The sequence below is a fragment of the Strigops habroptila genome, chromosome 2 (genome assembly GCF_004027225.2).
Source record: "Strigops habroptila isolate Jane chromosome 2, bStrHab1.2.pri, whole genome shotgun sequence".
In the NCBI taxonomy this organism is placed as follows: domain Eukaryota; kingdom Metazoa; phylum Chordata; class Aves; order Psittaciformes; family Psittacidae; genus Strigops; species Strigops habroptila.
In genome coordinates this window covers 108458111-108470710 of record NC_044278.2, presented here as the reverse complement: position 1 = coordinate 108470710, position 12600 = coordinate 108458111, and the positions used below count along the sequence as shown (strand labels likewise).

General features: G+C 43.8%; 1 protein-coding gene across 3 annotated transcripts in view; it reads right to left on the bottom strand.

Annotated features, from left to right (window-relative positions):
* PDGFD (platelet derived growth factor D) overlaps positions 1-12373 on the bottom strand; it is a 139131-nt gene extending 126758 nt beyond the window's left edge. For 2 of the 3 annotated variants that reach the window (XM_030477400.1, XM_030477399.1), the window contains exon 1: positions 11865-12373. In XM_030477400.1, the coding sequence (XP_030333260.1) occupies positions 11865-11994 (130 nt within the window). In that variant the 5' untranslated portion in view covers positions 11995-12373. The remainder of the gene's footprint in view (positions 1-11864) is intronic. The other variant, XM_030477398.1, reaches the window with a different exon arrangement.
* Positions 12374-12600: the final 227 nt, after the last annotated feature.

Genomic DNA, 12600 nt, shown 5'->3' with positions numbered 1-12600 from the left:
ACTTAAAGCCCTATTTTTCCCAGTCTTGGGAGCAAGATGAAAACAATATCTATACCCAGTATCCATCTTCTGTGGGAAGTGAAAATGGCATCCATTGACACAAAATATACACGTCTCAGGTGAGGCCCATGTAGATTGTCTTTCCCACACAGCTCAGTGAGGAAGACAGAGACTGAACACATCATCTGTTTTTCTTAGCACAAGTTGCAGTACCATGTGGAGGAATTGCAAAAAGTCAAATCTGGCAATATATCAGATTGTTTGCTGGCACAGGGCTAAGCTGTGGCTTCAGCTCTTTGGGCAGAAGGAAGAACAGGAGGGAGCCCTGTCCAGCGCACATTGAAACAAGGGAATGCCCTTCCATGTTCATCAGCAAGACATGAATGGAGCCAGGAGTAAGGAGGAGTCTTAACACACTATCCAACTTCTTCCAGCCTCTCTGCCTTAGTCATTATTTACAGTAACACCCTTTCTATTGCACTGTATTTGGACACCCAAGGGGAAGATTAACTGGGAAATTGAGGCAGGGCTGCAGCTCCTTCCCCATCTTCCCTCTGACACTCCATACGCAGCTGGTAACACACATGCTTAGTTTGCATGGTTTTACCCTTTAGTCCTGCTATGTCCAGCCCCAAAATGAACCTGACAAAAAGAAAGATAGCATTTTTAGTTCTCCTTGTTTTCTTTATTTTGTACATTCAATAAGGCTGTGTAGTCAATTCCACCTAATGAGATTCTGAATTTCATTTTAAAAATGTTTCAGGTTAATCCCATGTGTTCAGTCATCTGACAATATTTTTTTTTCATCCTGACAAGAGTTGAAATTAAAATGTTTCTGTTGCTAAATTTATTTTTTTTTTTTCCGTTCTTCCTTTCTGGTTGCTTTCCTTTGCCTTATTATAAAAGCAAATATTTGACAAAAGGTTTGTGAAGGCAGGGTTTTTGTTTTCAGCATAGTAAATGTAGGGATTTGACAGGTAATAGAAATTTTCAGCCTCCAGTATTGTCAGTCTATTCCCAACTTTGTTTTCCTGGGTCTCAGATGCCAGCATCAAAAACTATAAATTTACCAACTTTTTAACAGAAACGGTGCATATTTGGTGCATATGTATGGGGGGGGGGGGGGGAGGGGGAAGACATTCCATCATTCCATGTGAAATAATTCAGCAACCATTATGGGTATGAACTCTTTATTAGTATCCATGGTGAGCAAGCACACTGTATCTTAGGTGTGGCATGTAGCTGTCTGACAACAGTTCAGCTAAGTCCCGAATAGGAGCTGCCTGGGTTTCTCCAGTCAGCTCTTCCAGCAGGCCCACTCATGCTCTTGGAAAAGCTGTGCCAGCTGCTGCTGTATGGGTAGGAACCTCTGTCAAAACCAATCTACAGCACTGCCTGGATTCACATGCTGGCATCAGATCCTTTATTTTATCTGCTAATTATAAGAAATTTTAAACTGGCAAAAACATCAAGCCAACAAAATAATGACAACACTGTGAAGGTCATGCTGGTTTGTCTCAAGCACAGGCCTTGTTTTAGCCACAGTAAATGTAAAATAAAAATTAAAAAAAGGCAACACTGGTTTATAATAAATAAGCAAAGAAATGCTTGTCTCCTGCTTGTGGAAACAGAAGAGAAGCAGAAGCTGCATCAGGTGACCAGGCTAGCTGTCCTCTCTAGAAACAAGGCAGCTCTGGGTATGTCTGTTCTCATTTGGCCAATCATCTTTGAAGGCCTTTTTCAAAATGGGGTGCTAGAAAATCACTGCCAAAGCTACAACAATGTGTACTTGAATTTGCAATCACTTCATTGTTAAAGCATATATAGAAATACATTCTGTCTCTCTTTAAATAAGAAAAACAGGTGACACTTTTTTTCTCAGCCCATATTTTACCTAATGGCTTGCCTAAGGTAAGCTGAAAAGCAATCTGTCTGACGAGGTTTGACTTCAGGTCCTGCACAAGTTGATGATGGCACAAAAAATAACGGTAGCATCAGGAAACAGCACTGTTGTTGTAACAATGCAGAGAGAAATCCTGAGACAAGATCCTTGTACAAAAATAAAAGGCAGCACATGCAAGCCTTTAAAAAATATCGTGCACTTATTGATAAAAAAGCCTTTAAAGTAATTCTTAAAAAAAAACCTGAATTTACATACCAAGTCATTATTATTTCTTCTTCATAGCCTTCATCTCTTTCCTTATGCACTAGATGAAACAAAATCCAAAGAATGTGCAACGAAACAAAACCAGGATAATAGCTTTCCCTGTTTTGTCCTGAGGGTTCTTCAGCGGGGAGACTGAATTATTTCCAGGCAAAGATGTGAAAGCCAAGATATTCGACTTTTATGCAGGACATAACATACTGTTGTTCTGTATGATTCCCTGTTCCCCACAAATGGCTATCCATGTGCCCTGCTATTTTACCTCAGTATGTCACACAGCTCTGAGCCTTCAAAACAGTAGCAACACTGAGCAGGAAAACCGGCAGGAGGTAAAACAGCACAGGCAGCAAGGCCACAGCATTTTAATGATGGCTGCACCCTGGCAAGGATCTCCAGTCTTTGTCCACATGTAACGATTGATGTGGACAGGGGACTGGTCAAAGAGCAGGTTAAGCAGTCACACAGATCTACTTCTCATCCTCCTTTGCTTGCCACTGTGGGAACAATGCAGGTCCAGGATTGGTCCCCAGATGTGCACTAGAGGATGGCATGAGGTTCTTCTGTGGTGCAAACAAGTTTATTTTCTGAAGTGATGCTTGTTTCCATGTTGTCATATGGCTAAACAAATTATGTGTTTCTGGAAGCCTGTTGGGAGGCAGGCTGTATGTATGGAGATGGGGATGTATCAGCAAAACCCGGCTCTGCCATGCAGGTCCACAGACAGACTCAAGACACCTCAGCATTCCTCATGGATGCTGCAAAGGTGGGGTTGTCTTAGAAGCACCACTTCAAAACACCCTGAGTGTACTGTACAGTAAACGTGGTGTGCACCATCAGAGAAATTACTTTGGAGGTTCATATGTTTGCACGTGCTAATTATGTAAAAGCAGATCACATATATATTGGGAGCAGCCATCTCACAAATATGTGATGCAAGAATTTTATCTCTTTCTTAGAAGAAGAGGTTAACTTTGGCTCCCACTTTCCAGGATCTAATGAACAATGGGAATTGGTGAGAAAAGCACACCTGGGTGACAAATCTTAATTACAAACAAAAATAAAACCAAGCCTACCCAGACAAAGAACTGTTCTCTGCAATTATGAAGGTGGAAGGAGCAAAGAATATCTTTTCCCTTTTCATAACTACAGAGCCATCCTACCAGAACAAGTGATGCATGCTGGCATGGGAGTTTGGGAGCCCCAAGTCACACCATAAGGACAACAGCGAAGTAAACCAGCATTCCCCTGTGCTGACTTACAAACATTTAGCAACCTAACACAGCAATGTGAAGGTGACTTCCAGCAGCAAGGGAACAGGCCTACAACCTGATCCAGGAAAAGAAACAGTGCTGTAACTTTGGAGCTTTCTATCAATTTCAAAGTAGCAAATTCTCTGTAGGCTTCTGTGATTAGGTCTTAAACCCTTTCACTGACATCTGGATGTGTTAGTGAAATCATTCCTAACAGTGTTTATCCCTGCTGAGACATCATGATTAAGAAGCTGCTTTGGGTCCATTTCCACAAAGAATCTCAAGGCATTATTACCACCTAATTGCTGTTTTCATGCAGCACTACCGTCACTGGTTTGCTAAAGCAAAGGACTTATCTTTCAAGCAAATTCTTGGTTGACAAATTAAGGGCACAACAGCACATAAAGGGTTTCCAAATTCCACGGTAGTCCTAGTAATCAACATTCATTGTAACTATTTTTATTCCTTCTCTCTAAACTGTCTGGGCCTTTGTTTTATCCTCAATACACTTTGATTGTGGGTGACATCTGATTAGAAATATATTAAAGTACGACAAAAATCCTCTGCAACTGATCCAAGATGAAACAATAACAAAAACCCACATATATTACTCTTGGTCACCTCTTTAAAACTAAAAAACAAACAGAAACAATGCAAGACACTGAAAAATACTGACAGGTTTCCTTAAAGTATTGTTTAGAAATGTACTGCAGCTAAAGTCTTTTGTAGGATATCCTGTGGGTGACACATAAGAATGTCAGTATTGGAGAAAAAGCAGCTAGATACACTGAACCCATGAGGCTTTGTTCTGTACTTTTGCTACATGAATTGTAATTACATCTGTTACCACTTCACATCTATCAGTGCAAAAGATTTAGGGGTTTTTTTTGGTGCACGGACGCTAACTGAGTATCTTAATTGTGAGTATTGTAAAGCTTATCTACATAAGCCACTCACTACAAGAAAGACATTGAGGTACCAGAGCACATCCAAAGAGCAAGGAAGCTGGTGAAGGGTTTAGTGCACAAGTCTCACGAGGTGTGGCTGAGGGAACTGGGGTTGGTTAGCCTGGAGAAAAGAAGGCTCAGGGGAGATCTTATTACTCTTCATAGCTACCTGAAAGGAGGTTGCAGCAAGGTGGATGTTGGTTTCTTCTCCCAAGTAACAAGCAATAGGACAAGAGGTAATGGCCTCAAGTTGCACCAGGGGAGGTTTAGATTGGATATTAGGAAGAAGCGCTGTCAAGCATTGGAACAGGCTGCCCAGGGAAGTCACCATCCCTGGAGGGATTTAAAGTACATGTAGATGTGGCAGTCTGGGACATGGTTTAGTAGTGGACTTGGCAGCGTTAGGTTTATGGTTGGACTCAGTCTTAAGGGTCTTTTCCAACCTAAATTATTCTATGATGTTATGACCCTGTAACAAACTTATCACTGAATTCCTAACCATTTTATTTTATCCTGTACTAATTCATGTAAACTGTAAGCCAGACCCTGCTACAGTAAGAGCTGATGGAAGCTTTGTCATTGATTTCAGTGCAAAAAAGGTCAAGACAGCTATTTTTCAAGTTTTTCATGGACCTAGTGTTTATTAAATATTTTTACAGAGTCTAACATCATCAAGACCCATGCACAGCAGGGCTAAAATACATTGGCAGGAAGTCTCTGCAGAGGTAAAAGTGTGTTCTCCTGCACCATCTCCAAATATGCAGAGCTCTGACTGCCAAAGCAGAAATAGGGGATGTTGGCTTTCACAGCATGGGACACAGATCAAAAACGAAGCATGAAACTGAAGATTACTCAAGTACAATAGAAGCTTGAGATCATGTAGGATTTATTCACTACCAAAAATATTGGAGCCAAATGCAAACTCCCCAAAGAAAATCTAGCCAGTTTGACACTGTAAACAGGACATTTCCTTAGCTTTGTAAACAGGAGACTGATTTGAAACAAACTGCCAAGTAACCTAACACAGTCCAGCATTTCAGCCAAGAGATCCTCAACAGAAGCAGGGATATAAGTGGTCTCTTTTATCCAAAATGCGGTATGATGTAAACAACCTCATAAATACAATAGGATTTTTGGAGGCAATTCTTGAATACAGCTTGAATCAACTAACTACAAGGAGTACTACCAAATTTTCCTGCATTAGTGGGCAAATTCTTACTACAGAGAATGCCAATATGGAACTTTCATGGTATTTCTTAGGACTCATTTAATATCCTAGTGTCAAATTCCTGCAGTTCCACAAAAGCCAGAGCAAGCAGGGGCAGATAGCTCTTCTCTAGGGTTAGGAATATGCTATGGACATTGAGAGCTAACTCAAGGTTTCTCAGTTGCATAGGCAAAATTGAATGTTGCTACACAAGGAACGGAGAAGGGAGCCAAGGAGGGACACAGCTAGGTCCAGATATGGGGGAGAACCAGACTTCATGTTCCTACTACTGCTGCACATGGAAAAAGGAGTGACAGTGGGAAAGAGGGAGAGCAGGACAGAAGAGACGGGGAAGATGATCACTGCTTCTGATGCAGGATGTGTTCCACCAATTGCCACCCCTTTGTCAGTGGACTAGGTGCCAGTATGGTTGAGGTTGGAAGAAACCTCTGGAGGTCCTTATAATTGCTCTGGAGGCAACAATGAGATGGACATTTTAAAGCCTTTCAGACTCTGACATCACAGGCAGCTGTCTACTTTTCTTGTGTTCAGAATGAGTCCTGTAAGATATTTTATTTGCTGTTAAAGAGATCAGTCTGTAATTTGCTGCAGATATATTTTAATATAAGCAAGATTATCCATATGAAAAGACTGGAGCATAAAACATAAACTTCTGCTGCATCTTCTTCCATATAGTATTATTATAGGTATGAAATGAAAGCCATTCCCTGTCCTTTTAATTTAATGTTCCCAAAATGAATTTCTTGCTGTGTAAATAATACTGATTTTGCAGGTCTGTTCCTTTAATCTAGCATTTACACTCAGTCTGAAGAAGGAGTGCTAGAAATTTAATGTACTGAATTTGTATATTATTTTGTAAAAAGAATTTCTGCCTTCCAGAATCCTTTTCCCTATAAGTTCCTTTTTACCAAAAAAACAACATGTAAATTAGTTTCAAAACTTCCACTTGCAACCTGGAAAACTGAGAAATATTTTAACCACAACTGTTTCTTTCAACCTAAATTCCATAAATTGCATAGCTAACAACATCTTGTAAAGAAGATCACCATGGACTTGGTGGAGTCACCATTCCTGGAGGGATTTAAAGGATGTGTACATGTGGCCGTTAGGGACATGATTTAGTGATGGATGCAGTGGTTGAACTTGATGATCTTAAAGGTTTTTTCCTAACTAAACTATTCTATTATTCTAAATTTTGCAAATACTTGTACATTTGCTTCATTGTAAGATACAGTTATACTCGACATCATCTCACATGCATACAAGCTATTCCAGCTTTGTTATCACAGAATCCTGTAGGACTGAGCCCCTTGACTTTAACGCAATTATAAAAGTTCTCAAAGTTAAGGACATGAAAAATGTTATTGCACTAATGATTCCCCAAGAATTTCCTATTTATGTCTATTCCTGGGTGTTTTATAACACAACCTCTCTATGGGATCACAGTAGGAAAAAATCCATTATTTTAGAATTTTCAGCAGTGTTCAGTTTCTAAGAATCAAAGTAATACAATCACCAAGTTTTCTCTGCAAGTGTTTTAAGAATTACCTGGCCTAATTAAGTTTCATACAATTACATTTAAACCAAAAAAAGAAGAAACAGCAAGTGCTGAGAGACTGGCTGGAGAGTTTACAGTGGCTTCCACTATATGATACACAACTGCGTGATAAAACATGTTTCAAAGCTCCTTTGCAGAATTCTTTCATACTGCTTGCTGCTGAGTCAGGGTTGGAATTCTCATGCAATAAGCTTTGATACTTCAGCCCAAACAGTAATTATACAGATAAGAGACATCATCAAAGTCAAACAATTGTAGACCAAAGTGCATTACTACACGTAAATTGTTAAGGTGGGGTTTTTTTAATCTGATGAAGCCTGAAAGACCCTTTATTCTTTTTTTTTCACAAAACCTACAAAAACAATCAAGAAAATAAAGCTTAAAAATACAGATTTATTATAGCTGTTTTCCAGTTGACACAATTTTATGTTACCAGAAATCTTTTAAAAAAACATGTAAATAAGCCTATTACTAAAGAATTCAAAACGTGCATTCCAAAACTGAGGTTCCTACACTAGTCATACAAAAGCCGTTTCAAAGTAGTATGAAAAAACCCCCTCAATTATATCTTTACCCATTAGCAGACAGTTAACGCCTATTTGGTGAGACAATACCGCCCAAATCATCAAATGCTTTTCCCTATGTTTAGGCACAAACCAGCACAGGGAAGAGGAGGGTAGAGCTAATGGCACACATCGCTTTGGACAGGCCACCAAAGAGCAAAAACCTGTTCCCATTTCCCCTGAATGGTAAAGAACTTTTATTTGTATTTTGGTGGTGTACGAACCGACCACAGTTTGTAAACTCCTAATTTGACTTTTTTTTTTTTAATCCCAATGAAAACCACAAGAGCCCATAATCTTATCTCATTGCCTGATGTTACAGTCTCAAATCCACATCAGAAGATACTGATTCCATGGATTTCATTTGTTTATATACTGAAATGATTTGACACTATGCTGTCTGTTCTGTTCTGCCTTTTATTTAAACTTTGTTTTTTAAAGTTTAAAATATGTATAGTGATGCTTAGTCTGAGTATACAAACGAGGCATACTTTCCTAGCTTGAGCATTCATACAGACGTTTTGTTCAATAACAAATAAGAACAAGCAACTGACATTTCAGTTAGACACCATACAGTAAATAATATTACTTAGTGGTTTTCATCTCCACTTTTCATCTCCAACTGCACATAGTAGCAAAATAGCAGAAACAAAATAGTCGACTTGTAATTCGGCAGTAGTACCTCAGACTGCAAATTTGGAAACTGAGGCAAAGAGAACAACACAAGCATCTGGAAGCCCTATCTGTGTGCTATTCTGACGAACTTCAAAGGATTTAACAGGTAATCGCATTAACAAACACTTTAAGCAAATACCACTACATGTGCTATCAACTAGGCTGGCATCTCCAGGACACTTTAAATAATTGATTAGTGTTACACTGGACAGCTGAGTCATCAACGCCTGTCCTTCCACTAGGACAAGAGGATGTCTTGTAAGCAAGTTATTTATATTCTTAATACCTTCAGCAGGAAGTACAGTCTAATTAGGTTTGGTAGCCATGAAATGGCACTTTTTTTTTATGTGCTGCCCTTCATCTATAGATTGCTTCGAAGACCAACCTCAGTCTTAAGTAAGAACAATTACCAGCCTCTTTTAGGCTAAAAGAAGACAGACAATCTTGAATTGGGCACAGTGCAAAGGTTTGTTTTGGCTGAAAGCAAGACCAACTCTCCATATTAAAGCTCTGTGCATGCAGTATCACTAGTTTATCTTGCTTGGAGGTAACAAAGAGCTGGAATCCAAAGGATTGTTTTCTTTTACAATAAAATGTGCAGGTGGTCTTGGACTTGCCAAGATATAACATTTTTTTAGAGAGCTGAACAGACATTGCTTGCTCCTCAGTATCTCTCTTAATTCCACAACATAACATTCATGATCACCAACCCAGGACATAATATTAAATTAGTTTTTATCCCTGTTGTGCATTTTGAGAGAGATCGTTGGAACGTATTACCCCCAGTGTATTGTGTGCTCTTAGATCCTACTCCATATTGTCATGTCTGCAAATATTTACAAAGCAAAAATACCATCTCTCTCAGCAATGCAACCCACATGTCTTTAATGATATTCCATATCAGAACTTTAGACCAAAACAAGACACAAAAACCACTGAAAATTATAAAAGACAGAAATACTTTTAGTGGCCTACAGCCAACTATGGTCTAAACACTTCGCTGTGAGCTCATCACATGCATGCAACATTTGGAACATAGCTCACAGCCTTTGGCTGCACAAATACAGACCTTCAGTCAACTAACTCAAGCAACAGTTTGGTTCATTTGAGTAACATCAGGGTGAGTAGCAGCTGATCTGCTTTAGATGTTGTGACCCAGTGCCTAGCTCCACTGGCTACACCAGAACACACCATCCTTTGAAGGGAAAAAGCAGGAGGTTTCCCAAGCAATGAGACAGCAAGGCTGCAGCCTGCTAGGCGTCTGCACGTGGTCTTTTTGAAAGTGTGTTACCTCCTCAGCACATGGATGACATCCGCTACAGGACTGCAGAGGTGCCTGACTTCGGTGTGGATGTGTTTCATTATGGCTGTAGGCCTCACCAGCATACAGCCCAGGGCAGGGCAAAGGTAGCATGTAATTTCATATGGATCTGCTACTTTCCAACAGCCCCAGTACCAGTCCACCCCCATACCCAGAAAGTTCGAGCCACTACAAGTTGCAGAAGATAATTTTAAAGGTACAAAGATTAATCACAACGTTCAAGGATCACAGGTAGGAAAAGAGCAATTAACTAATCATTTCACAGAGGCTTCTTCTCTTAATCACTCCAAGAAGCAATTTCACCACAAGAAGTCATCTTCGGTTGAGTAAAGCATCCATCACGCTGCCAGTAAGCTGAAAATTTTATTTATATTAGGGGTTACTGGTTCCTTCACTGACTCTGCAGAGAAGATCGGAGTAAAACACATTTTGAAGTTCTAAGTAAATCACTGCAGATTTCTACAAAAAGGCTTGTTTGGAGTTTAAGCTTAGTTCAGAGGTAGTCTCAGGTCTTCCATAAAGTTTAAGATGGCAGGCTAACCAGACACGAAGCTTGATAAAATACACTATAATTTTAAAGGATAAAACAGAAATAAGGGATGTATTATTTTATTAAAAACACATAAATTTTCCATTAGATTAAATATGACTTCTGAGACAGAAGGAACTGCAATTCTATCTTGTTTCCAGGCTCACTATCTCAGTTCTAAGAAAAAGCCTCTTCACCTTCTCTATGCCTTTTTTCAGTGACTAGGAAAGGCATACAAAAGATTATGAAGTTCAATATGGCTCCAAAGCTGAAACAAAAACATCTTCCTAAATCAACTGTATACCCATTACACACATTGTATACATGCTGAAAAGTAAACACTGGCAAATACAGAGTACAATCTTGGAAATGGCTCAAGTGACTGGGTTTTTTAAAAGGGTTTATGAAATATATAAATTCTGGCAACTGGAAGATGTTAGTGTGAAGACTGAACTTAACTCTGTTCACTTTCAGGGAGAACATCCTGCATTTTGCTCTGCAAGAAGGTCCGTTGCAATGTGCAAAAGCAGGTCCTTCTATGTGAAGGTGGAACACAACAGGCTGCTTCGCAGCCAGAGGCTCATTGCCTTTCCCAAACCAAAGGACCTGCTTTTCTTTACCTTTAATCACGAACAAGAATTCACTGTATTCTAAAGGAGAATTTCAGTGGTGCTGTTCTTACGCGGCCTGAAACCTCATTCACCACGGGGCCACCGCACATGGCCACACTGACCGCTCACTGGCAGCACTTCAGCTGCCCAGGAAACCCTCTGACGGCGGCTCGCGGCGGGAAATGCACCACAGTTCAAACGCGAAGGCTGAAACCTCCCTTCCTCCCAGGAGGGCAGTGTCGAAAGCCGGCAGCCGCCCTCCTTGGTGCTCACCATCACCGGGCATCCCGCTCCCTCACACGGTGCAGCGGGCACATGGGACGAGGCGAGTCCTGGCGGGGCACTGCCCAGCAGACCCGGCGAACAGCCCGCCCGGAGCCAGACCCTGCGGCCGCAGGGGGACCGGGCGAGGAGCCGCGCTCCCGCAAAGCGCCCTGAGGCGACGGCGGCACCGCCCGCGAGGCCCAACGGCCGCCGCCCCTGAGCGCTCCTTCGCCCCCCACACGGCGCCCCGACGGGACACCGCGGGGGACACCGCAGGGCTCCGCTCGGGTCGCAGCCGCCTCAAACCCTCCGCCCTCCCCCCACTGCCCCTGGCGTTGGCACATGAGGGGGACGCAGAGAAGACGGGATCCGAGGGTGCCAGAGGGGGCCCTCCGCGGCAGCTGGCACCGGGCACCCCGCGCTGTCAGGGGCAAGGTGCCCCCCGCAGCTCGGGGAGTCGGACGCTGAAGGCTCCGCCGGCGCCGCGGCTCTCGGGAAACCTCCTCGAAGTTGCCCTGAGAAGTTCCGGACCACCCGGAGGTGCAGCCGCAGGCAGAGCCGCCCCCTCGGCCCCCCCCACACCTTCCGCCCGCCACCTGGACACACGCTCCCCCGCCGACCCCCGCCCGGACAGAGCACAGCCGCCCCCTCCTCCCGGCGAAGGGGCTGCGGCAGCCTCCGGGGCGCGCTCCCGACTCCGGGCTTCGTCTGCAAATCCAGCCCTTGGGAATAAAGAAGTCAGAGGGACACTTACCATCTCTCCTGATATTGGAGGACCTCAGGGCTTTTATAGATCCGCTCTGGGCAGGGGCAGTGGTGCCCTGACGGCTGCAAAAGTTCGCACAGACGACAGCGTAGAGGAGGAGGAGGATGAGCAGTTGCATTGGGATCCGCTGTGAACGAGACCGTGGCTCTGCAAAAAAACCCGGCTCTTCCCCTCCACGGGTGCTTCCCTCGCCCGTGTTCTTTCCCCTTTCCCGGACTTTTTAGTTGTTGTTGCGGGTTGCTTCCCAACCCGAAGCCGCACGCCACCCGAAGCAGCAGACACAGCAGCCGAGTTACTCTCCGAGCTGCCCCCAAACTTCCTGAGCGCTGAACTTTCCGCCGCGGTGCAGGGGCCGGCTAGGCTCGGCCAAGGTGAGCCCTGCCCGTGCCGGGACCCGGCAGGGGCTGCCGCAGCCGCGCTCCCTGCGCCCCGTTGCCGCGCCGCGCCGCTCCGCTCGGCACGAGCCGCCGCCGCGGTCTGGAGCGGCGGGAGCGGCCCGCGGTGCGCGGCGGGGCCGGCGGGGAGAGGCGGCCCGGGGGAAGGGGGCGGCCCTCGGGCAGCGAGGGGGGGCGGGCGGCACCCACCGGCCGCGCCATCTGCAGCCCGGGCAGAAAGTGGCGGGAGGGGCGGGTGGTGCGAGGGGGGCTTGTCCTGGTGCGGAGTGAACCTGCCCTGACGGGACCCCGGGGCTCCCCGCTAGCAAAGAGGCCCCTCACCCAAGTGT